Genomic DNA, 27,987 nt, shown 5'->3' with positions numbered 1-27,987 from the left:
CAGAACTGTGAAGAAAACGCCACGCATCTCAAAGCGTGTGCAGTGTGAACTCGGTTCATCAGCATTGCTTGAAAGATTAGTCTAGTTTTTGCAACTTGTGCGTCAACAAAGTCTTTTATTTGGAACAAATCACACAAAAAAAATTAGCAAATTTTTACTTTACCTTGGTAAAATTGAGAAAAAAATTAAATAAAAATACCCACCAAGACAAGTAACTTTGTTTGAACATTTTAAAATTCATTTTATTACTGATGCAAAGCTGATTTTCAGCATCATTACTTCAGTCTCGCAGGTCACATGATCCTTCAGAAATCATTCCGATATGCTGATTTGCTGCTCAAGAACAGCATTTATTTGAAATAGAAATAAATAGTAACATTGTAAGTGACTTTACTGTTACTTTACTGTAAAAGGTGCAGATTTTACTACTTTAACTAAACATGCTTGCTGAATATAAACAAAAACATACTCGCATACACCAGTTTTATTAGATCAAACAAGCATTTAAATGGAAATAAAATGCAATATTACAGGAAATGTACAGCAGATCCAGCCCAAAATGCATTTATAAAGATACAGAAGTGCAGCTGGCAGGTTGTCACTTATTCTGTCTCCATCTAGTGGATAAAATATGTCTTGATATAATTCGCCTACATGTCAGTTTCTGTTATCAATTTTCATTAATACACTTATGGTATTACTTCCCTCGCCATTTTGCTTTCAGGAACTACAGACACTGAAAATAACACGACTTTGTGTTTATGTCGATCCATATAGAATACCAACAGGCATTAACACAGCAACCACACAACATAGTAAAGTAATTCTGTGCGGATGTAGAATAACAGATTCCGGACCCAACATTCCCAAACAAACCGTGGTTAAGAGAAAAAAAACAAAAAAAAACAAAAAGGGAGGGAATTTGACACTGGAATCTCAGATGCGCTATTTCTTGTCTTCTGCGTTGGGTTTCAAGAGCAAAATCCAGTTCCTGAAAGGTGATCCGCTGTGTGCTATTTAATAAAAGAAACATAAAAGGCAATGGTGTGTTTATTTTTAACCGGTGATAAAAGCAACAAAGCCGTGATTACTCTGAACACAAGGCCAGCTCTGTGCTTTCAGTGAAAACCCAGAAGGAAGATGCCCTCCTCCTCCGGAGAGCCACACCACGCTCGCCCGATTCAATACATCATAGTTCCAGAACACCCTGCATTAACAGATTCAGATTAATTAAAACATTACTTAATATCTTCAAGCAGAAAACTATATTTGCCAAAGTCATTATCGTTTGGTGCTATCAAGTGATCTTTTCTGGCTTTGGCAAGTTTCATCAAAAGAAATTCTCTTCTGTCCTTCCATTCCTTCAGCTCCTCATCTCCGTGTGCCATCTTACAAAGCTCCTCCTCTGTGCAGGTACCCTTGAGGAACCTGGAGCGAGTAAAAAAAAAAAAAAACGTCTGTCAGCGACGTCTGTTAACGGTTAATGTGATAAGAGTGGTGTTAGACTGACCATTCGCAAACTTTGAAGGTTCCTGTGGGGAAGCGATACTGCCAGCAGTTCTGATCGTCCTCGGAGTTGAACACTCGTTCTTTGTGCTTCTCGGAGGTGATATGCTGCTGCCACTGCTTATCACTGTTGCAGTTCTTCCCACACAACCAGCAATGGTTGCCAGCCTGATGAAACAGCATTTAGAGATTGAGGAATGTATTCACTTTCAGAAAAGGAATGTTAAGTCACTTTTAGAAAAGAAAATGTGCAAAATATTACACATGTATCTATCTATACACACACACGATATATGCGTATATCAATATCGTGCTACATGTATTTGACCAAGAACATGGTACAATAGTAATTTATTAAATATAAAATAAAACAATCTTGCTGATCCCAAATTTTTTGAATGAGATATATATGTGTGTGTGTGTGTGTGAGTGAAATATTATATAATTATTAGTTAATGAACATTCAAATATTGATGAAAACATAAATCATTTAAAATGGCTAAATATATTAATACAAATTAAAAGCCACAAATGAACCACCTCGTGTTTTTTCAGGGTCTGTATGCAATTTACTTGTAAAGTGAACTATTTCACTATTACCATTATTTGGGTGAAGGATTTGCTCATGAATATTAATTGAATTATTTGACATTTGGCCCAGAAGGCCAAACTCACTGCCTGAAATACAGATGTTGAGTATTTGCTAATCAGTTGGTGAGCTAACATGATTCATGAGTATTTATTAAGTTACGACACAATGCTCCCAGTAAGGTTGCCAAGCAATATCTGTATTTCGCAATTAATATTAACTCACTACACTTTACCTTATAAATTTTACATGCAGAACGTGTTGAGTGTTTAAACAGCTAGAGAGCACAATGCACTGGGACACATTGCAGAGGTTGAGATACATTAAGTGGAACAATTTTTTCTTGAAACACCAAACTGTAGTCCAAGAGAAAATAGAGAGACGCAGCAGGACAGACAAGAGCATGCAAACATGAGATAAAACCCCTGAGGTGTGTGCGCGTGATGTCCTTGACAGTCAGCATTTTGTAATTTCCTTGTCTATGTGTATAGGACACTAAAACAGACCAAGGTTGTGTCAGAGTAAGAAGAGCGTGACAATGATGTGCAGAAATATGAATGCTGCTCAAGTTTCCATACCACTTCCTCAGCGTAATCCGTGGGCATGTGAATTTGTTTGCCGTTCTCTCGGTTAGCGTTGCTGCTGCTCTCCTCACTCCAGCCTGGCTTCTGAGACTGCAGCCACTTTTCATACAGCTGCTCCATGTCTGCAACTACATACACAAACACAGACATAAGGTATACATGATAAATCAGTCACAACATCAGTATCTGTCAGCACAGAGGGCCAGGTGCTCAAAAAGCTGGATCAGAATAATCCATTTTAATATTCTGCTGGTTTTTCAAAGCAAAATTGAATTGGACCACAATAATCCAGATACACACCTATTCAGATTACCAAATCTGGATTAATAGTGCTCTACAGGGCCCCTAAAGGGATTTAAACCCTATTCGGACGGGATTAGTTTTACAAGATTATGGCAATTTTTACCTTCTGTAGAAAGGTCCAGAGAAATTACCTCAAGTAATGTTAATCCCGTCCGAATAGACCAGCTGTAAATATGTACGGAAATATTCTGACATTTTCTGTTTAAAAGTAGTTTTCCACACACCATTCAGATCAAAAAGAAGGTTGAAAGCCACAAAACTTATTTTGGCTTTAGCTAAGTGCCTATTACCAACATAATTAAATAAATCGTTTGACCCGACCTGTTGCGTTTGTGTGTGAAAACTTGAACTGAGATGGATGAAACAATCTGTACTGTATGAAGCGCAGTATATAAAGGCGACCAAAAGTCACAATAAAAGACGTTTACATTGATTAACATCAAATCAGCATATTAGAATGATTTCTGAAGTATCATGTGACACTAAAGACTGAAGTAATGATGCTGAAAATTCAGCTTTACATCACAGGAATACAGTTTAAAATGAAATTAAAATTGAAAGTGGAAATGAAGGGGATTCTGGAATCCATTGCTGCTTCAATATATCCTTTCGAGTGGTTTAGTAAGTTGGTGATTAATGTTATTCTTCGAAATATTAAATGATTTGAAGGAGTTTCCCATGTGAAGCTTGAATAGTGTCTCACACTGGAATGTGCTCTCTCCTTGGTTTGAGAAAAGCACCCAACACATGAAAACACACATTTATTCTTCTGACTTACAATGACAGCTTAGATCACGGAGGTCATTAGGGCCCTCTCATCTACATGACCAATTTACAATTAAAGCATTTAGTTTATTTTTTTCTCTTTAAACATTAGAAAATAATGAAGAATATTTTCTGAAACCTCTAGCTGAGAAAAAGTACTTCATATCAGGATGTTTGGGGTAAGTTCCTGATTAGATGGCGCCGGTGTGTGTGGCAGGCCGTCTACTTTTGGCGTTTCCTGTGATGTTTTTAGTGTCCCTATTGTCTTCGATAGGGCTGTCACGATATTAGATTTTTCATATCACGGTTATTGTGGCCATAAGAGTTCACAATATCAATATATCGTGATATCTATAGAAACCTTGGGGGGTTGGGCAGAGAAAGACTCTGGCTTTCTCGGTCTTCTTTGGAGCTCCTATGAAGTTACAAGAGAGAAAATACTGTCAAGTTCAACAGTATGATGAATAAATATTAATGGTAACACTTTACAATAAGATGTCATTTGTTAACATTACTGTATTAACTAACAATGCATTACACAATTTATTAATCTTTAAGGTTAATAAAAATGCAGTCGTTCATTGTTCATGTTCGTTCACAGTGCATTAATGTTTACAAACACAACTTGTGATTTTAACAATGCATTAGTAAATGCTGAAATGAACATGAACTAAGATTAATAAATGCTGTGGAAGTATTGTTCATTCTTATTTCATGTTAACTAATGTAATTAATGTTAACTATTGAACCTTATTGTAAAGTGTTGCCATATTAATATCTAAACTGATACTTTAAGCTGTTAACTTGCGTGACCGTATTTTAAGCTCTTTAACCTATAGTCGCACTGGCGCCACTGAAGTCATGCAGTAAGAGCGCTGCTAATTCAGTATTAATGTGTATCTAGAACGACTGCAGATGAGGCATTAAGTGAATGGCACTGTGACCAGCTTAACATTTTACATAGTTTAATGTAGCAATGTGGTTGCTCAGTTTTAATAATGCTTTTTAAATCTTATGTTCTCTCTGAACTGTGTGCAATGGGTCATTGGCTCCACTCACTGCCTCGGCCATACATTAGATCTGGTCTTGACCTATGGTCTGTCTATCGCGGACATTGAGACATGTAATGCCCCTCTTTCCGATCATATACTTGTATTGTTCACAGCTTTGTTGCCTTCACCATGTACTACATTAACTCAAGAGCGCTGGTCACGTGTTTTAACTGCAGTCCAGTGATGATTTCTCTGATATGTACTTGGAGGCTCACCAACCTTTTACTTCGTTATCTTTAACATGAAAGTTGAGGATCAGTTGTATTTCTTTAATAACAGGTGTTCTAACATTTTAGACCTTATCGCACAGCGCAAGCTTATTAATTTCAAGCACCGATCACAACCATGAATGAATAGTGATATCTGGGCGCTTAGACAGCAATGTCACCAATGTGAACGCAAGTGGAAGAAAGACAGGCTTCAAGTATCCTATGAAATGCTGAGGGACTCATTGCGCACATTTCAAAAGGCTGCAAAGGGGAAACATTTGTCAGAAATCATTGCCAAAAATTCTCATTGCTCCAGAACACTATTTTCAGCTATTGATTCTGTGTTAAATCCCCCTGTGCAGACATTCCCAAAGCTTTCTCCTTTATTATGTTAATATTTCCTCAAGTATTTTGTGTGTGTGTGTGTGTATATATACATACATATATATATATATATATATATATATATATATATATATATATATATATATATATATATGTTTTTTTATATTTACTGTACTTTTTCTATTTGTATTTTTGTAAACGAGGTTTTTCTTAATTTTGTTGGACAATTTGTTGGACAGTCGTACAATACATTTCACTACATGTCGTACTATGTATGTATATGTATGTGACAAATAAAATTTGAATTTGAATTTAAAACCGGGGTTTTCACTGTATATGTTACCCATGGGATCTATATTTAGGAGATTTGGTGTATCATTATGATACTCTGTGATTTAATACTCTGCTAATTCTGCTGTAAATCAATTAACTGCCTGTCTGCTTGAACTGAAAACTTGGCTTACAAATAAGTTTCTACATCTTAATAATGATAAAACAAGTTGTTTTGTTTGGATCAAAAGGACAAAACTGATTTTAGCACAACTGTGAGCGCCGGCTTCTACCATCTTTGTAGATTAGCGAAGAGTTTTGAGACTGTAATACATGCTCTCATATTTTCGCGACTCGCTTTACTTTGGCTTGCCATTCTCATCTGTACATCGACTTCAGTTGGTTCAAAATGGTACATATTTCACCTATTTTACACTCGCTGTACTGCTTACCGCTGCAGTACCTTATAGAGTTAAATATTTTGAATTGTCTTGCTCCCCAATCTTTCAGAGTTGCTTACTATCCACAATCCTGTCAGATAATGAGATCTCAGAATACACACATGTCGTGGGTTCCCAGAACAAGACTATTATGGAGGGGAGATTCTCTGTTGCTGGTATCAAATTATGGAACACTCTGCCTCCATCTATCAGAACTGCTTCTACAGTGTCTGAATTTAAATGTCTGTTAAAAACTCATCTTTTCTCCCGTCCTTTTATTGATAGGTGATTGGGTTGTTTTAAGGTTATATGGATTTTACTATTGTATATAAGCCTATGCAATATTAATTGCAGTAATTAGGTCTGTGCATTTTTTTACCGTGCCACATTTACGTCTTGGGAGCGACACGTTGCTTGTGAACTCTAAATCTCGTCACCTAAATAACCTTTGGATATATGCTTTGAACTTTATGTACATCTGATAAGATTTTGCATGTTTTTCTACGACTTAACCAATCAGAAGTTTTTTTTACCCAAGTCATAACTCGGCACCTCTATAAGCTAGGCACCTCTGTTAAGAGTATAATTACTGTTGTATGGAGAGTGTATGCAGAGCGGCCTACAAACTCCTTGCGAGTATTGAATCTGACTTCTGCATATAAAACTGCAAACTATTTTTCTTCAGTTGATTGCATCTCTGATCCCTGGTCTTCACTCATGTAACAATGTCCTTGGATTTAACTGTAAATTCCCCAACAGTAATAATATTCCACAATTTGACCCTTTTGTTTTGTATTTTTGATCAAATAAATGCAGCCTTGGTGACCATGAGAGACTTCTTTCATAAACATTTTAAAATCTTATTGACCCCAGATTTGAACCGTAGTGTATGAATAAGCTTACAGCTACTGGACTGTTGATTAAATTATTTGGGAGGATGACCAAGTTATGATCTTTTAATTAAACATTACTTTAAACAAACAAAAAGAGTACATAACACTACTCACTCTATTGTTTGTAATAATCTGAAAATAATGACCAATAAAGCCAAAACAAAACCTAAACCCTGAACAACGATTATGCAATCAAATTGAACAATGTATATATTATTCCTAAATTGCTGTAATGCATTTAAATGCATAAGGAACTTACTATTGTTATCTTTCATGAAGGTCCACAGATCTCGCTCTTCTGTGCTGTGAGCAAAGGAGCAGTTTCCAATGTACTGACACTTTTTTCCAGCTGACACATGCATACAAATCTGCGAACATGCAGGAATAACAATTATTCAAGAGACAGTGACAGTATTTAAAAACCATCAATTTATGTTCATTTTGAAAACAAGGGCCAATGTTTTTAGCATGAAATAAAAATATTTCACCTACTTCAAACTGAGCAGGAATAGGCTTTTTGGTTGGGAGAGGTCGAACTGTAGTCCACTTTTTCCGTTCAATAGAGCTAACCAGAACCACCCGTCTCTCTTTAGACCAGCTGGTCCACAGAAAGTAACACATGAGATGTTATCAGAATATTTAAGTTAAAATGGCAGTTTTGTGAATTAAAGTTAAAAATCTGTCAAATTACTCAAACTGTATGACAGGGGTTAAAGCAAAAAAAAAAAAAAAAAAAATCCTGAGCCTGAACTTTTTTCTGGGGGCGGGGGTTGGGTATGGGGCAGCACATGCAATGACTGTGGCAACTTTAACATTTGAAACGATACTATGGCAAAGTTATTGATTTCCTTATTCAAACTGATTTTTTCTTCATGAATATATGGTTGACCTGAAGAATGAAAGCTATATCATAAACTTGGAAAATTATGAGCTCTCTTGCTGCTTATCGACACTAGGGGTGTAATAATACGCTCACGAGATGAGACAAAAAACAGATCCTTGGTTCACTAGAAAGAGACAATATTTTAATAACTTTTAAAATGACAAAATATTAGTCTTAATTACAAAAAGCAAAACAATGCAGAAATATTTTAACTAATCTAGGGCTGTAACTAAGGATTATTTTGGTAATGAAGTAATCTACTGACAATTAAGTATTCTGATATTTTTTAGTAACAAATAGACCTAAGTGAAAACCAGGCTTTAGTATGACTATTTATATATAAACTAACGATGAGGCAATAATAACTGACTCAAATAAAATAACAAAACCCAAGTAATTACATGGTTTTATTAAACACTGTTAAAATACATAACGTAATACGCCTATACATAAAATGAACTTATTCCATGGTCTGTCTGAAAACTGGATTCTGATTGGCTGGCAGGTATGCATTAAAACCGTTTAATGCACAGGTCGTTCCAAGTCAGTTTAATCACTGTTCCATATTAATGCACTGCTTTAATTGATGCACACACACAGAGAGAGGGAGAGAGAAGTCGGAGATCGCAGATTGCGCTGCGCACACAATCATTTTTACCCTTCCGGTCAAATATTGCGCTGCAAAGAGCAAAACTATTTTTAACTTGTCTATAACTTGACAAATGACCATGGAATAAGCAGGACAATCAACGGTTTGCCGTGCTTTAAATTATTTTAAATGCACTTTGCGGAGGCTTCACGTCAGGTGGTTCTTGGCCTCCACGTCGTGCATTTAAAATCATTTAAATTGCCCCTATTATGGATTTTTGAAAATTACCTTTCATGCAGTGTGTAACACAGCTCTAAGTGAATGAAAACATCCTGCAAAGTTTTAAATCTGAAAGTGCACCGTGTATAAAAGTTATTGTCTCAAAAGAAAGAGTCGACTCAATCATTGAAACGAGTCGTTTTTAAAACGACTCTTAAGCCGTTTCATGTTGACGTCAACATGAAACATTAGCATATATCCCGCCAACTTGTTGCCACTAGATGGAGCGTTAAAGGAACACTCCACTTTTTTTGGAAATAGGCTCATTTTCCATTTCCCCAAGAGTTAAACAGTTGAGTTTTACCATTTTTGAATCCATTTAACTGATCTCCTGGTCTGGCGGTAGCACTTTTAACGTAGCTTAGCATAGACTAGTTACCTAGTCAGTCTTAGCACACAAACTTCAGAAGAGTCAAGCTTTAAAAAGGAAAAATATCGAAACTCTTTGGTCATTTTTGAGCGAGATGCTAACGGTCTAAACAGATTCAATGATTATGCTAAGCTACGCTAAAAGTGCTACCGCCAGACCCGGAGATCGGCTGAATGGATTCAAAAACGGTAAAACTCAACTGTTTAACTCTTGGGGAGTTGGAAAATGAGCCTATTTTTTAAAAAAGTGGAGTGTTCCTTTAAAAATAGCTGTTTCCCCGGTAACGGCTGTACACAAAGCAGCACTGCTTTAAATGAAATAGACCAACCACCACAGATTAGAGTCACGCAAAGGAGGGGTTTGGAAAAATTTATCATTGAGCGAATCGTTTGGGAGTCGTTGAGCAAGTAAGGTAAAAATAAATGCATATAATAAGAAAATGAAAGTGTTTTTTGACCTTGCACGCATGTCAACCTTTTATTGGGGACTCCCAAAAACAAAATATGAACCTTTCATTACCCATAACAGGGGCACTTTAATGCACGGCAAACCGTTGATTATCCCTTACATAACCAACTTAAGTACATTATGTATTATAACAAATATAATACATAATGGTGTATTAACTTTACAGGTGACGTTAACTTTACAGCATGATTAAACGATGTTTAAACTCATTAAATTTTAATATTTGGCCAAATGCAGAAACTTATCTTGAAATCGTGACGTACAATACATGGCATATTTAGACACAGGTTGATGTATTCTCCTGTGCTGGCAAAGGTTTATAAGTTTATAAATGCAGAGGAAGAGTTTAGCCCCTTTCACACATAAGTACCAGCCTTTACTGGAAAATTACTGGTAAGTTACCATTACATACATACCACACATAAGAGATTGTGTGTGAACAGGACACACAATTTTCAAAAATCCTAGTAAATTTGCTCTGGGAATCATATCGATCGTATGGAGATGACATGACTCCGCTGCTTTTTAATGAGCTTTTCTATGTAAATATGCACTACATGGTAGGGGTAGGATTCGCAGGGTACCTCACGATACGATATAATCACGATGCATGGCTCACAATAACGATAATCGATATATTGCTAGACAATCATATAATGATACATCACAATATCCACCAGCGATCCGGGCCGAGAGGCTACTCACGGACTGAATATGCGCTCTACAATAATAACATAATCGGTGCCTATGGTCCACGCTGATAGCTGTTCTGGCACTTCCGGGGGAGTTTTTTTAGTTCTCATCTCCATAAACATATATAATATAGCAGTAGAGCTAATACAGTGGCTGGAAATCTGTTTATCCTTCGGTTCCTCGTGCTTCATCTTCATAGAGAACGTGGTTCATGGTTGCTCAGAGTGCTTTGGAAAGAAGCTGGAAATGGCACGGCCGTGATTTCCACGCATTTTTAGACGCAAGGCAATCTATTTAGAGCGCCTTATTGTATTAATGAAAATATTGATATTTGTCGCCAGATATCGATTCTCGTATCGCATGGAGAAGGATCGCGATATATCGCCATATCGATTTATTGTCCCACCCCTACTACATGGACATCTTTGACCATCGCGCCTCGCAGCTTTTTGTCGCGCTTCTCCATTCATAAGACTGCGACTCAACAATTGGATACTATTATGCACATCTCGTGTTTATAAGACCAAAAAAATTCTGATTGGCTAGTAATGTTAGTTTGGTTGAGAGTGAAAGCTGTGCTCCTCTCATACCATTGGTAGGAGAACTCGTGGACTCGAAAGTGATAAACAAATTTTTGTGTTTGTTTTTTAAAATGTAGGACTATTTCTTTCCACAGCCAAACACTGCATGCCGGATATCTGGCACGGTGCCGGAGAACTTTAAGCACTGGACTTTATTTCTTCCAGGAAACAAAAGGAAAAATTTTTGAAGAATGTACTGGCCATTTTCACCTATAAAATTAAAGGGGATTCACGTTCTTCTATTCACTTTCATGATCATTTCTCCTTTAGTGTTCCACGAAGGAAAGTTGTTTGGGTTTGATAGAAAATTAGAGTAAATTACAGAATTTCCATTTTTTGATAAAATGAGCTGGACTCACGGATGCCGGGCCTTTGCACTGCAGTACTTCTTGTTTTTGTCTGGCTCGCTGACTTGGCCGTTCCTCCAACACTGAGAACATACAAACTGCATCTTCAGGTTAGCTGGTCCAAAGCTGCGCAGGGACGGTGGGAGCTCCTATGGGATTGGCACAAGAACATCATAAGACATCTCTCGCAGGTATACCATCTATTAGTACGAATTTATAAATTCTACCTGAGCATGAACAGCAGCATCCATATTCCAATATTTGTGTGACTCCTGGACAATACCTTCATGTGTGATACCTGAAACAAGCCAACACAACAGTTAGCTTTTCCTGTCAGCGTTCATGTCGGATAATTCATGAGTCTCGAGCGGCAGCTCACCTTGTTCACTCTGCATCATCCATACTTTGAGCTCGATGAGGCTGTGGGAGTAAAAGCAGTAATCCTCTCTCTGGCAGCCGTACCGCACCTCATGCCTACACAGATCCATCTGGAAATGAGGGAAGTACGGACGGATTTTGGAGTACCTGACAGTTTTGTCCCTTAAATAATGTACAAGGCACCTGAGGAAAAAAAAAAAAAAATTAAAGTGTTAATACTACATTTTTTTTTTTAAATTAAAGCAGTCTAACCTAGGGCCAGGCAATACAGACTATAAAAATAAAAATCTCATCACTACCTGGCTCTCTAGAAGGCTTTATATAAAAATATTAGACCAAATAAAAGTAAAGACTGCTAAACTGCATATTTTGTAGTGTATTTGCTCTGAAATGGCTTAAATGGGCGAGAAACCACTTACTTAAAAATAATCAATTTTTTAATGCTTAATTTAGTAATAGTAGAATTTATTAATAATTTATAGTTTTTTTATTAATAATTGATCTTGTTCATACCATATTATTAATACTATCTAACAGTAGATTTGTATGTAGTGATAATGTATTAATTCACTGACATAGTTTGCCGAAAATACAGTAGTAAACATTTGAAGTGAATCAAAACCTTCAAAGTTGTCAAATGCGTTCTTGTCTTAGGACAACTTTGATTAACTTTTTTGATCCGATTCAAATGTTGATTACTGTAATCATGTCATAAGACTCAAGTAACACTTTATTTTAAGGTGTCCTTGTTACGTTACATGCACTTACTTTTGTAATGTATAATTACACTTTAACAAGGACACCTTAAAATTAAGTGTAACTAACTCTCAAACAAGTCATGGACAAGGTGTGGGTGCGAAGTTGACCCACTGACAGTTTAAATTTAATGCTCAAACAAAAAGGCACTGAATATATTGCCCAGCCCTGATCTGGTCAGATGAAGTCATTAATTCAGACCAACGGCATTCACTGCAAAGCATGAATCTGCACATTTAAGGTCATTTGCACACCGAGTCCGAAATGTTCGTTTCTTCGTATTCCTCATCACTTCCTATCAAAATGCATGCTACAGATTCGAAAACGCAAAAAAATATTGAACAAGATCAGAATTTTTTTTTATGACGGACGAAAGTTTCGGAGGCAGTGTGCAATGATCTTCAGTGTCTGGACATGTCTTCACAAGAAGAGATGCTTACTTCTTTTCCTCAAACGCATGCTTTGTCACTGGGTGAGAGCATAGACTGGGGTTGTCCTTATTGGTTTTGCTGATTATTCTGGGTTTGTGATCAAAACACACCTACAGACCAAGTCACACATGTTAGGTATTTGTACAGCTTCTTTAAACCAATGCCAATTTCAGCAATGACGAAAAACAAACAGAGAAACTAAAAATCTATTTGTTTGAAAACCGGTCATTCCAGTTCAATGATGAAATGAAAGGTGTGTTAAAAGACACACAGTCAGCTGCTAAAAAAACAAATCTCCAACAGGAAAAAGGGCTAATCATAATCTTGATTTATTTTGGTCGGCTGACCTCCAGATGTATCATGGATTAGTTAGTCATAGCTACAATAAACAAGCCATTCAAACAATGGCACGTTTTACCTCACAGAGGAACATAAATATCCCATGGTGCTCCTGTAAGATTTTGGGCACAGTCAAATTGATCTTAGGTTTAGATCCATAAGGATCACACAGATTTTCTCTGCAGATGAAGCCTTTGCGTTCTAGCGTCCACACGTCAATTTCCTCTTGGCAATAAGCAAAGGTGCAATGGCCAAGATACTGGCATTCTTGTCCAATCGCCACATCTATAAAGCAGAATTTGAATATTTTAGCAAATAATCTGTGAAACTGTAAAATAAAGCCTCAAAGGAGATCACTGCAATTACCTTTGCAAATATAATACGGCCCCATGTACTGGTTTTTAGTGGGTCTCGGCCGAATAAGTTTCCATGTTGGAAGTTCAGAATGTTTGGTTCTTCCCAAAAGCAAATCTTTTTTGCATTTGTGGTCCTCTGGATGGTAATTGTAATCCAGCACTCCAGGGCCTGTAAATAAAATCAGGTGAACAACAACCTAATGCAAAACCTCAGTGTTTGCATCTTTATAAGGTCATACACTGGAAACGCTGTCTAGCAACACTCCTGCATGACTGCTACTTACCAGTTTTAATGTAGCATGAGGAACAGGCCTGTTTAAATTCATGGGAATCAGCAAGTGGGTTCTTGGCAAGGTCCAACTGCGGTGGATAATCCTGCACAAATGTCCCATCGGATGTGCTGAAACCCATGCCGATGGGTGGAATGGTTGGCACTGGCATGTCGCTATTACTCATCTGAAAGAGCAAATAACTGAGATTAACCAAAAAGCACAGCTTCATGTTCAGGAAAATGTTTATCATATTGTTGTAAATGAACTCTTACCAGCATAAAATGATGCTGACTAAAAGGTTTATCTGGTCCATAAGGAATTAAAAAACAAAAGAGAAAACAGAAATGAGCAAAGGAATCAGTGGCATCAGGGTCCAAAGTAAATATTTGTGATGACCAAAAAAAAAAAAAAAAACCCAAAAAAACCTACATATACTCAACACTACATGGGATCTACACTATAGGCTAATACATTAAAGTTTCAGTGAATTAAACAATGGATCTCATTCACTATGCTTGCGTATGCACAAATTTGTGCGTGAAATGTACGTATGAACATTTTAAGAACAAATCACGATTCACCAAAAATTAATAAAATTCAAACCATACATACACAAAAAGCACTTATAATCGTGTTAAGATTTAGTTCATCCTAGCACAACTATAATTATATTCAAGTATATTGCATTAATTGTATTATACAATTATATATAATATAAAGTAATTAATAAATAATACAATTTAATCTTAAATACATTCCATCATATACAAGTGGAAGAGTGAGAAAAGCTGCGTCGTATGTTCTGCTGTGAGGTTTCTCTGAAAAACACCGATTTACACGCATGTACCGCTGGCATGTATGAGGTGCTTATTGTGAGAACTGCTGAGAATTACAAGCTTGGCATTGCGCGAGGATCAGGCGAGTGTGAACGCTTGATTCTGCCACAGAATAAAACATTTTAAAAGAATTGCGACTTTTTCTCTCACATTTGCAAGTTCACATCTCGTAATTCAGAGTTAGAAAAATCACAATTATTTTTTTAAATGTTTTATTCCGTGATAGAAACAAGCTTTCATAGGCGAGAGCGCATCTGCAAACAGTGGCGAGTGATGGAAATCCTTTATATGGAGTTGGTTTTGCCGTGTTTTATGCAAATGACTAACCTCCTGCACGCGACCGGTCATTTCGAATATTTCAAATTCACTAACATCAGAACGATGTTAAAGGGGTAATGAACTGCCTTTGTTTTTTTTATTTTGTGCCGTTCTAAAAGGTCCACTTATAAAGAAAGATTTCTACATCATAATTTAGACATATTAGGCCATTTTCTGTACCGTTTTAACGCCCCTCATCATTACACACTGTTTGAATAGGCGTGGTGGATTGTAGACTCGGAAGTAAACGCCCACTGCTATGATTGACTAAACGTTGTGTAGGTTTGACAGTGTACATTCATTCCTCATAGATAAGAAGCTGCTGTGTTTTAGGTCAAAAATGCAAAGATACTCAGAAACATACAAAGAAACAGTGACTACGCAATGAAAACATTTACTCACACGTGTGTGTTGCTACATTACTGTCGGATCCAATATAGTCAGCACAGCATCGTCATTTAGTTTCAATCTTTAACTAAATTGAGTTCTAAAACTTACAGGATGTTTAAGAAATGACCTCTTATATGTAGAGTTGGATACAGAGAACCGGTATTTTTTGGACCGGTACGTAATTGGGTCAATACCGGACTTCCGGTAAGCTTCAGGACAAACGATACTGTTATCGATACTTGCGTTGTTTTATCTCCGTATACTTCAATGTTAATGACTAATTAGAAGCTGCTGCTTGACATTTTTCTTCACTGAATTATGTGGCCGACGTTTGCTCAATGAGCGTGTGATATCCGTGCGCATGTGCGGTGTGTGTTTGCGTGCAATCAGTGGCGGCAAGAGTGAAACGTTCGAAAGTGGGGGCTCACGTTAAAACTAAGCAATATATGCAGTAGTGTAATAGTGAACAAAGGAGGCAACACCAGTAATATAATGAAACCTTTACTAACAAAACAACATCTACCTCAAGAAATGTGATGTATTTACTATGTCTCCCGGCTCCAGCTCCAACTGCAACTCGCGAGATACATTCACATCAAATGTTGATTCAGCGGTAGAGTTACTAGGATGAGAGTTGCTGAAATCGCGTTTGGTCTCGTACTGTATCGTGTATCTTGTCAGTGTGTGCACTTGCTTGGCCATTTGTAGTTGATAAACAGGAAAGTGGGTTCAAGCGCCAGCAGAAGGCAGTGTAATGGAAGTGGTCTTTAAGAGAAGCAGTCTATCAGCGGAAGTTTAAAATCAGCTCGTAAGTGTATTTACTTGACTCAGTGTTTAGCGCATTTGCCGTTGCTAGGAAACGCTTATTTTGTTTACTAGGATGAGAGTTGCTGAAATCGCGTTTGGTCTCGTACTGTATCGTGTATCTTGTCAGTGTGTGCACTTGCTTGGCCATTTGTAGTTGATAAACAGGAAAGTGGGTCCAGCTGAATTGAAATGATCATTTGTTAGATTGGTATAATGAAGGTTATTATACCGCGGCAGCGGTCGCGGCAGTCGTCGTGTGAAGCCCTCTTAGTGTGAAGACCAAAGAGTGTAAAGACCATCGACTCTACCGTGCGACTCCACCGGGCAGGGACACCGGCAAGGGATAGTAGTAGCTTTTTATTTAATTTTTTCATTGATATGTTTATTATTGAAATGTTGTTGTTATATGCATGTGTTAATTTTATTTAATTTCTTTATTTTCTTAAATATGTGGGTAGATAGTATTTATAGAGTTGTAACTTTTTAGTTTTAGTTACTTTTTCTTATTTGTAAGTCGCTTTGGACAAAAGCGTCTGCTAAATGACAAAAGTAAAGTAAGTAAAGTAAAGTTACACTCACGAGACACTGCACTTATGCGCAATCACAAAAGTACATTATTTGCGTGTGCTTTAGTTTAAAACCTTGCCGGTTAAACATTTCATTCGCGTGCTGCTCTGACGTGCGCTTATTTAGAGCGAGTACACCTGAAGCGTGTGTACAGTAAAGGCCAGTCAAACAGCACGATTACTTAGTTATCGTCTGATTGCACTAATAATGTCAAAAACACAGTTTAAATATAAAGTTATGTCTAAAGTGAAAGTAAACAGTTAAGAGAGAAACAGATGCATGCAGCTCTTATAGCAACAGTACTAAACATGCTGCCGATTGTCATTAAAGAGATAGTTCACCCCAAAATTTAATGTTGTACCAAACCTGTATTCATTTTTATTCTTGTCCTGAACACAAAATATATTTTGAAGAATGTGGGTAACCAAATAGTTGCTGGTCCCCACTGACTTTGATAAAAAAAACATTTAAACATTAAAAAAAAAAAAAAAAAAATGGAAGTCAGCAACCAGCAGCTGTTTGGTTACACACATCCTTCAAAATATATTTTTGTGTTCAGCACAAGAATAAAAATTAACACATTCTTCAAAATAATTTATGTTTAACAGAAGAAAGAAACTCAATCAGGTTTTCAACTTGAGAGTGAGTAAATGACAATTTTCATTTATGGGTGAACTATTCCTTTAATGTTACTAAAATAAAACACAAGAGAAAAATAACTCCCTGCTCCTGACTGAAGAGCTTTAATACAGTTGCTTAAGTTCAGTAGTAATAAAATAGCTTGAAATTTTCAACAACTTTTCACATCATATCTTTTTGCACCAAATAGTATCGATAACAGTATCGATAAGTACCGGTATTGATATCGATAGAATGTAAACAATAACCACCCCTACTTATGTCAAAAGATCAAGGGAATTTTGGTTTCTCAGTTCATGACCCTTTTAAGAACAAACGTACAAAACTAAAATGCATACAAATGTATTTTACTTGAGATATTCTCCTGTGCGTGCAAATACAGAATAATCCATACAGAATAATCCATGCAATTATTAGCGAATGTGACCCATGCCATTCATCACAAATACACCAGGAAACATGCTCAACAACGTAACATTAAAGATCTGTTACTCAGCAACGTTACGTAGGGCTGTGCAATTAATCGAATTCGATTATCATGCGCATCTCATCAGTAAAGCCGGTTTCTTGATTAGCAGTAAATCGCCATCTCCTGCTTTCAGATGGAGCGGCAATTACTACACAGAGCTGTAGTTCACTGACAAGCTACGCAATATCTCGTTCATAATCGAAGGCGATTCGTCTGCACAGCCCTACGTAACATAGCGGAGTAACAAATCTTTAGGGCTGGTAAATTATCTTAATTCACTCAGCATTTTTAGGTGAGGCAAATGACTAATTTTGGATCCTGGATGCAAGTATGTTGAGATGACCAAAGCCCAAAGTATACTTCTGTGTTGATACGACCCACTTGTAGTGTTGCCACACTAATGGACAAAATTAGTGCAAAATATTTGGGTGCATATGTACTATGCTACTATTGCGTCACATGCACTGTATGCATAACCTAGTGTACGTATAAAAACCAAAATATACTTTGGGATTAAGATCCTACTTACTAAGAAGCCATGATGAGCAACGCACCTGTCGGAGACTCTGAAATTGACAAACTATCCAATGAATCCAGGGGTGATGAAAATGTGTCCAGACCAAGAGAATACGATGAAATTGGCTTGTGATACAGTGCGGGCAAATTTACTGTGCAATGTGGAGCCATACTCAAAAACGGATGGCCCAGGTGGGAAGGCATGAGCAAAGAACTCTGTATTGAACTACTGACGGCAATACTGGTCGGTAATGGAATAGGTCCATCCACTGTGGGAATATCCTGGGTAGGGAAAGAAAAAAAAATAATAATAATTAACATGTCTTGTACGCACTCCAACCAAAAGCAGAAATGTGGCCCTCCTCAAGCTTACCAAAGACATCTCAGGAGGACTTGCTCTGTCCAACAGCTCATCCAGATCATCCCCGATAATATCTGTATCATAGTCCAAGCCGGTGTCTGGTACTGTGTAAGAGTCATTGGGCCTGGTTCCGTTAGCCATGGGCATATGTATGGGCATGGGAACAGGCTCTGGATTATGGGACTCAACCGGGACGACCGGAGGTGAGATGACACCAACAAGAGGCTTGGACTCTACTTCTTCCTTCTCACTTACTGTAGAACACAATGGCATGGTGACTTGTACTGGGTCGCCCATGCCCTGCATAGACTGGCCCACTTCTATGGAGACAAGGAGGCATTGCTTTAAATGTATTAAATTTAACAGTATGTATTAAATTAATGTATTAAACAGCCATTTCTCCAGACTTCAGTGTCAACCTTCTGAAATCAGTTGTGAATTTTTTATTTTTTTAATAAAAAAAATTATTATTTTGTAACATTACAAATGATTTTTACTGTCATTATGATCAATTTAGTGTATCCTTGCTGTATAAAAGTATTAACTTCCTAAAAAAAAAAAAAAAAAAAAATCTTACTGATCCAAAACTTTTGACCAGTAGTAACATTACTGATGGTAGGTATACACTGACTTACCCATTTCAATATCCTCCACAGAGGAAGAGCTGCGAGTATGCTGTTGGGAAATAAAGTAGCTCAGTAGGGTTGCTGAAATTAATTATTTTAAACACACATACACACCATCTTACCTTATCATTATCCGCTCCTGATAGACTTGAACCAGGCAATGCATTTAAGGCAGGCTAATTTCAAAAAAAGAAAAAAAAAAAAAAAAAAAGTCTGATCAGAGAAATAAATATGGATTATGAGCTTTATTTTTCCTGGCACAATTGTAACTAACTAATTTTTCCCCAACTAGCTATAAAGTAGACCCACCCCAATTTTTTTGCTTGTTTTTTTTTTTTACCTTGCTTCTGACATAAGCTTTACGGATTTTCAATCCCAACATTTTGGCAAGCTCCTGGGTCATTTCAATCACACGAGTATCCTGCAAGGCAAATTAAACTTGAAGAACCAAGTAATGTAAAAAGGCTTGATTAAAACCCAAGAGTAAAGTGCTCTGACCTGAGGCATTGCCATGGAGCATTTAGCAACCACCTCGTAAGCCTCTTGATGTCTTCCCATTTCTTTTAGAGATTGAGCTTTCCGGTAAAGTGCTCTGTAGTTGCTTTCATTGAGTTGAAGAGCTTTTTCAGAGTCCTGTAGGGCTTGATCGTGCAGTCCCTGCATCAATAACCACAAAAACATTACAATGAATTTAAAAACCAACTGGGACAATTAACTTTGCAGCATAAGCGTCATCAAACACTGCATGAAAAAAAACAAAAAAAAAACAATTGCAACATTAGAAATGCCTTTGTTGTCATTCTTGATCAATTTAACGCATCCTTGCTGAATAAAAGTTGCATATACGTATGAATGCATATTCTTACAATGTTCAAGTAGGATGCAGCACGGTTCGCATAAAGCTTCTCTTTCAGGCTTTGAGAGATGAGGATGTCCTCCGATTCTGCATACTCTGCTATGTTTAAGGCCTCTGTGTATAATTCAACAGATCGCGCCCATTGGCCTTCAAGGAACACATCATTTCCCTCGCCAAACAGATTCCTCACCAAACTCTGGATGAACACCTAGAGGAACGAATCAGTGCATAATATAAACATCTAATGCACAACTGCGATCAGTGCTGGATTGATTGTGAGTGGAAACCACATACCTCATACTGCTCTTGACTGCCAGGAAAAGGCAGGGTAGACCTACAATTAAGTAGATTAAGAAAACAATCTGAAACCATTACAACACAGGTGCAAAGAACATGTGGAATGACAGATTTGCAGAGAAACAACATGCCATGAAAAAGTGAGGTTGGGTGACAAAGCTGTGTGTAATTTGCATTCCAGAAAGTGTTTGAACCGCAACCAAATTCCTTTGATAGGACAGAAATAAAACATCAGTGGATGAAGTCAGCTTGAAACTATTTATCTCTGTAGCCACTGAAGTCGTCTCTTCATGATCAAAACTTGCTGATGCTCACATCTGACATCACTGAATTCAATAATGAAATGCCTTAACTGAAAATTGAGCGTTTAATCTTATTTTTATACATTACTGACACTATCCTCCAATTTGATAATGTTAAGTGCTTTGACACAATCTGTATAGTTAAAAGCGCTATATAAATAAAGGTGACTTGACTCACAGGTTTACACACTGAACACTTACTGAATGAACTGCAAGCCCTTCTGAATGTCCTGCCACCGGCTGCTTCGGTCCTGCCCTGTGGCTGACATCTTCCCATACGTGTGCAGGACTTGACTGTGGTCAACACCTACGATTTATATAAATATATACAGAAATCAGACAGATAGGCCTACATTGATTTAACAAATTTTCCTAATTATCACGTATCGACATGTCTTATAGTGAAATAGGAAAAGTACTGGGAAAGTATTCATGTTCAAAAAAAGGTGTGTTTTCTCAACAGTGAGGGGATGCTCGACTTTTATTCGTGCAAACTGGTTCTTCAGAACAGTTTGCTTCAAAGAATCAATTCGACGATTGAACGATGACGTAAAACCATGACACATTATATGCTCAAATAGATCCCTTTCACGCATCACAAGCCATCTCATTTCAAAAGCACAAAGCATCGTTGTTCGTTACCACAGCAACCGCTTGGTCTTCAACATCCCACACAGCTTCTTGCAGGACAAACGCTTAACCTGAAAACTGCTTAACGTGGCTTGAAGTACAAAGACAGATTGAACCAAATTCAGTACATAATTTAATGATCATGCATACTGTATATACAGGCATTCAGGTGGACCCAAAATATGAATGCAACGCAAAACAGCAACTCTTATGCAGCATTTTCTATAACGGTTTTCTATAGGAAAACGCTCAACATGCAACTTTGGGTGTTGTGTTCAAATTCTGGGTTCTTATGCTTGCCTGTATGCATGATCAATAATACTGTATCCTGAATTAGTCATTGTACTTTAAGCCACATTTTTCACATTCACATGACCTGCAAGAAGCGGTGTGGGATGCTGAAGACCAAGCGGTTGCCACGGTAACGAACACTGATGCTTTGTGCTAGCGAGAGGAGATTGGGCTACTGTGGGCTTATGCATTTGATGCATATGGAAAGTGACCGCTAATAAAAAAACTAACAAATCATCGAAATGAACATCTATTCGTTAAGCTTTGACCTGCACTTCACACCCCCTGCACGGCCTGGAACATAACATTTATTTTGTTATTTTCGCTGTTGTCTGCGCTTGTTTATTTACAATAACATTACCTGCAGAGAGCTTCTGATGGTTCGGCCGGCTTAGAACAAGGGCGGTTTATGCAAATGTTGGGGGCGTAGTGATCCCGACTGTTGCGTCACAGTCGGTGTTATGTTCTGATTCGCCTGTTTTTCAGTGGTCTTTTTTAATCACGAGATTTACATATGAAGGAAGAAACTATGGTGTTTGAGGCTCACTGTATGTCATTTCCATGTACAGAACTGTTATTATTTAAATATGCCAGGGTAAAGACAGTTTTTCATTCTATGGCACCTTTAACATATTTTTTCTTAAGGTGGCGGGAACGGGCTTCCATAATTATTAGTTTTGTGCAACAGCTTAGAAATACATAGAAAAAGTAACTTGAAACTAAATATAATGTATTGGTAATATAAAGAATGCTAAAATGTAATCACATATCTGGATTATTCTAGAAGTGTTCTCACTATCAACTCATCACAAACCCAAAAGATATCAATCAGTTCAACGATTGAGCGACAAATCCTTCTGTTCGGGTTTGCAAACTGATTCATTCACAACATATCGGACAAAGATATACTACATTTCATTACGGACTATACCCGGTGTTGTGCCTATTTTCGACTCCCTGCCAAATTATTACCCCCCTCGTTGAAATCGCTACCTGATTGCCTAATCCTAACCCCACCCCTAATCATAACCCCTCCCCCACACCTAACCCTAAACCTAACAATACTAGGGGGGTAATAATCTGGCGGGGGTCAGAATTCGGCACTACACCGGCAAAACCAGCAAGGAAAGCAGTATAAAACAACATACTTCCTTAACTTCAGACAAGGGGCATTGACAGAAAAGGGTTGATGTCGCCAGAGAAACTTCTCGCATAGTTCATAAAGAAAGCCGCGTTTCAAAGCATCCGCGATTAAGAAACACTAACTTCGCCTCAAACTGACCCGTTTGTTCAAGAGCGCATTCGACGTCTAAATCTACAGAGAAAGCTCGCTCATTATTGAAGCACAGCCAAATGCTTTCACAAACGCACAACTTCAGTGGGCATTTTTGCTGTAAGGCTGGCACCGAGACTCTGAGCCGTTTATCCGTGAAACCAGAAAGACTCAGATGTTGTGTGCTAGTCAATGTTTGGTCATGCAAACTCTTGTGTGAGCAGTCGCTAGGTAAACTAGCATGATAGCATTTTTAGCCTGCACCTCTGCCCACTCAGTCACTCACCCAGCGGCCACCCGAGCATATGAACAAAATATAGAAGACACTAACCTAAAACAAATACTCACCTTAAATAGATCAGTGTTCAGCGGGAAAGAGAGTGGCCCATACAATCAATCGGTAATGATTTCACGTGTTCGTCGGTCCCGTCTCTGTTTGGGCAACGTGATCTTCCTGAAGTCTTGTTCACTTTTTCATTTAGCGGCTGAAGATGGTTACAGCGCCCTCTTTAGACACTGCTGCGCTCATTTCCAAACCGACGATGCCATGCTAACTAGCTAAATCAATATAAAACGTAAAATTGTGTGTGTGTGTGTGTGTAGGGCCTATACATAGTATCTATGGTTTCTGAACATTTATTTAATTTGTAATCAAGTTACTGTACACAATAAGCATATTATTTCCCAAATTCTTAATTTGAGAAGTGTATTAAACATCAGTTAATTAATGCGTCTTATTTGACGTTAAATAACATTACATAAAATTACTTTGTTGTTGCTATGTACATTAAAGTAGTGCAAAATTCAAAATACAGGTAAAACACCTGAAAAATAATAATAATAATACAGTCAGTGGTCTATTTTTACAGATCTTTAAGCTACTTCCACCTTGAAAAATTAAATGGACATTGAATCTGTCTTTGCACAGTTTTAAATGGATTTTATTTTTATTTTATTTATTTATTTAATAAATTGGGGTGTAAATTATTTTGTGAGAAGAAAGAGGAGAGAAACACTTGCATAATTGTGACTCTGGACCACAAAACCAGTCATAAGGGTCAGTTTTGGCAAATTGAGATTTATACATCATCTAAAAATCTTTCACTGTAAAAAGTGATAAGTTGACTTAACTTAAAAAAAGAGGAAACCCGTTGCCTTAAAATTATTAAGTAAATAATAATTAAAAAAACATAAGTTAAGTGAATTGTCAAGTTCACTTATCTTTAATATATATATATATATATTATTTACTTAATCATTTTAAGGCAACGGGTTTCCTCTTTTTTTAAGTTAAGTCAACTTATCACTTTTTACAGTGTAATAATTATTTTTGGCATAAAAGAAAAATCAATCATTTTGACCCATACAATGTGTTGCTACAATACCCATTATGACTGGTTTTGTGGTCCAGGGTCACAATTTATGTAGTAAATAAGCCTTGAGGGACCAATCAGAATCAAATATTCCAGAAAGAATCGAAATAAATCTTGTATACAAAGTACAAAATACTACATCAGATGTTACAGTGTAGATTTTCCGAATTGTTCCAGTTGTCCAGACTGCAGTGTGGCCCTAAAGTCTAAATCAGTTGGTTCATTTACAGATGCAGGAGAGGCGTGATCATGACCTCCCAGTTGGCAGCTGATCCAGCTCAAGCTGTTTGTATGGAAAAGCCAACCAGCCATCATAGGGCGGTCCCGACTCCGAGCTGAACACCCAACCAGTCATCAAAGGGGGTGCATTATCCAACATTCCCAGACCTTAACTTTTAACGTAATTTTAACCCTGAGGAAACAGCAGCCTCCAGGAGTGAGAGAGAGCGAGGATTACAGTAGGAGTGATGTCCTGAGATTACTCAGTATCTAAATAAAGCTCAGCACTGAGGAAGTCTGTTTATCCGAGACTGAGCAGAGACTGGACTATTACCTGTGAGCACAATGACTGCGCTGTATCACACATTCCTGCTATTTACAGGTGAGGCTGCTCACTTCTCATTTAACTATTCACTCTCACACTGATTTCTTAGAGCACATCGATATTTTTATTAAATTAAATAAGATTAGGGGACTACTGGAGATGTATTGTTAGTGTGAATAGTAGGCTATATATAATTAATTTATATAATTTATTTATTAAAAATAAAAATAATTGTTAAAAGCAACTTTGAGTAATGCATTTAGTATTTTTTTTAAATGCATGCATTTACTCATAGTAGCTAGTAATAATTATTGAAATTGGTGAAAAATGGCCCTATTATTTCCTTGGGAAACTCTGGACAATAGATTTGAGGTTGTTTCGTGAGACTTACAGATAATAACTTAAGTAAATGTAAGAGTTACAATAACTTACATTAATGCAAAATGGGATATTGTCTCATAGCATTATAAGTCTCAAAATATTTTAAAAGTGAACAGCATAATATGTTAAATGTCTAGTAAAGAAATTTGGTTATATGGTTATATACAATGAAAAGCCTTGACCAAATTCACCATTTGACTATTTTCAGTCAGTATGGCTTCCCTGCAGCCACAGAGGTCTTCACGGAGCAAAAGGGGTTTGCTGGATCTAGCTGGTGTGATCAAGTGCAGCACGGGACGATCAGCTTTAACTTATGCGATGTACGGCTGTTACTGTGGTCTCGGGGGTCAAGGGTGGCCCAAAGACAGAGCAGATTGGTAAGACATCACATTACCTAAAAATATCTGTGCAGTTCTGTGTAACGGAAGCAACAAAAATAGTTTTTTTCAATTTGCTTGTTCTTCTTAAATTTACTCCATGCATGCATCTTGGTCAAAGTGTGTCCATTTCTGTGGCATTCCCTCAGACATCCGGAAAAGGCTTACTCCCAGCTCTCCCACACACAAAATTACAAGTCCCAATAACCTCAGTTTAGGATGCAGAGACCAATATCGCCGTTCCCAGTGAAAGAGCTCTTTGGATGTAGACGGGATGAAAATGAATAAACAATCCTGCTGATATTATTACACCACATTCCACAGAGGGATTGCTCAATCTAATCTTACAAAGTCAGCAGTTTATCTGGCTGACATTCTCAGCGGCCCTCCGTGTGTGAGATCACATTGTATTTCTGCAAGTCTACTTGAATTATATGTTACATAATGACAAAACAATTCAAAACCAGACCGAACTGGGCTAGGTCCTGTGTGCCATTTCATTACAGATAATCTCAAGGGCATTTGTTCTTCTTTAGGTGTTGCCACAAACATGACTGCTGTTATGGGGATGCAGAATTTGCAGGCTGTCAGACAAAAATGGACAGGTATCAGTGGACGTGCGAAGAAGATCAGGTTGACTGTGGTATGATGTGTTATTTAGATATTAAACTGGCATATTTATATTCTTTTAGAATCACTTTATACATTATAATAGCCTGGGGTCAAAATAAGAAACAGAAAAAGTCTGTAAAGCTTCAAATGGAAAATGAACTTGTGGAAAAAAATATGACTGTGAACGTTTTGTTTGGTCTTTTCCTTCAGCTTCAGGAAGTAGTAGTAATACTGTGTGTATTATAACAGATGGGAGACTTCAGGCTAAAAAGAGGCAGTGTTTTTAAGCAAGCCACAAGATATTTTAAGATCTTGTTCCTGCAGTAAACACCTTAACATACTATAGGAAACACTCAGTATATTGTTGAAGAGGCATAATGCAAAAAAAAAATTAAAGTATGGTTTCCTTCACTCTGTATGCAAACTACTCATTTTACACAGCCGACAATTTACGTTTGTGTCTTCAATGCAGATACGCTTAATGACAGATGTGCGAAAATCCTCTGCCAATGTGACAGGGAAGCAGCCAGATGCCTCCGAAAGGCACCGTACAACCAGAAATATGCTCTGTGGCCAGATTTCCTATGTGGATGTGTTCATCCTACCTGCAACATTTACTAATGCCAGTATGAAATTTGGTAAATCTTTTTGAGCTTGTATTGTATGTTTGATGCTTTTTATAGACTTTATATTGTTCAAATCATTTCTATTTTCTACATAAATTTGTATTTTATATTTACATAGTTGACTTTCAGAAGTCAATGGATTAAAATATGTGCAAAATAATCACAGTATTGCTCATTTTTTAGATATGGCATAGTGTTTTGTGAATAGCACTCCACCGCTTTGGTCCGTGGGGGAGAGAGGGGCTACTTGTCACACTAGAATTTCTCAAGATTATTTAAAGTCAGTTTAGAAAAATGTGTCACAAACATACAGGCATGTAGGACCTCCACATGCAGACACAATACACAAAATAGCTGCAAGAAGTAAAGGATTGGAACTTCCAGGGAAACACCTTTGATGTTCAGATTGTATGGACCGTTTGGTTCACACCTTTAGAGACAGAGAAGCACTTAATTGCATCTGGGGCAGATTCAATGTGATTGAAAGACTATGTCAGTTGCATTTTTTAGATGGTGAGAATATAAGATTCAATGGAACATTTAATGGCTTTTTTCTTTTCATAATTCACTCAATAAACAGAAAAAAAAAAATCCAAACTATTGTTCATGGCAAAAGAAATTATAATACATTTATTGTAAAATCTCAAAATTTTATCAAACATCAAACTATAGCCCTGCGATGGATAGATCAATGTTTGATTGAATAAAGATCACAGATTTCATATTGATTGTGTACTTTACAGACAACACTTAACTTAACCAGGGGCCAGGGCCCAATAGGGGGCCACACCACACTACACTTCCATGGTGTACTTAAAACAACTGTATGTACATTTTTTTTTTAAATCTTGAAGGCTAGTTTCAAATTAAATCTGATGATACTTATAATAAGGCGAATGTCTTATGATTCTGTCCCAAACCTCTATTCAGAGTATAAGTTTGGTGAGTGGATACACAAAAAGGGCGAAATTATAGATTTACGGAAGCAACAAATGCACATGTAAAGCAATCCACTCTAATGACAGTGATATACAGTATTTACGACAGGGATTTCCACTCACTTAACTGTAGGGGGCTCCAACATTGCAAAAACTACAAACAGTTAATTGCTTCATGACATATACCCCCGGTTTCACAGACAAGGCTTAAACCTAGTCCTAGACTAAAATGTAAAAGTGGTCTTTTGAACGTTGTTGTG

General features: G+C 37.2%; 2 protein-coding genes across 2 annotated transcripts; one reads left to right on the top strand and one right to left on the bottom strand.

The window, feature by feature from the left end:
- Positions 1-97: 97 nt before the first annotated feature.
- LOC306865595 (zinc finger CCCH domain-containing protein 7A-like) lies at positions 98-23,463 on the bottom strand. The gene is made up of 23 exons (XM_079410301.1): positions 23,225-23,463; positions 20,884-20,989; positions 20,378-20,417; positions 20,094-20,291; positions 19,726-19,884; positions 19,568-19,648; positions 19,350-19,403; positions 19,237-19,276; positions 18,614-18,921; positions 18,279-18,522; positions 13,971-14,002; positions 13,711-13,882; positions 13,437-13,595; positions 13,150-13,355; positions 12,741-12,841; positions 11,546-11,727; positions 11,394-11,464; positions 11,179-11,315; positions 7,449-7,554; positions 7,216-7,324; positions 2,674-2,807; positions 1,511-1,674; positions 98-1,428 (listed from the first exon to the last, which is right to left on the bottom strand). The coding sequence occupies exons 2-23, from the start codon at positions 20,949-20,951 to the stop codon at positions 1,239-1,241; spliced, it is 2,955 nt and encodes a 984-aa protein (XP_079266427.1). The 5' UTR covers positions 20,952-20,989; positions 23,225-23,463; the 3' UTR covers positions 98-1,238.
- Positions 23,464-24,479: 1,016 nt separating this feature from the next.
- Positions 24,480-27,360, top strand: LOC306865587 (phospholipase A2-like). Its single transcript, XM_079410289.1, has 4 exons — positions 24,480-24,850; positions 25,383-25,551; positions 26,088-26,194; positions 26,636-27,360. The coding sequence occupies exons 1-4, from the start codon at positions 24,814-24,816 to the stop codon at positions 26,782-26,784; spliced, it is 462 nt and encodes a 153-aa protein (XP_079266415.1). The 5' UTR covers positions 24,480-24,813; the 3' UTR covers positions 26,785-27,360.
- The last annotated feature ends 627 nt before the right edge of the window (positions 27,361-27,987 follow it).

Source organism: Barbus barbus, assembly GCF_936440315.1.
Source record: "Barbus barbus genome assembly, chromosome: 4".
In the NCBI taxonomy this organism is placed as follows: Eukaryota; Metazoa; Chordata; class Actinopteri; order Cypriniformes; family Cyprinidae; genus Barbus; species Barbus barbus.
This window is presented reverse-complemented; position numbering and strand designations above follow the sequence as displayed.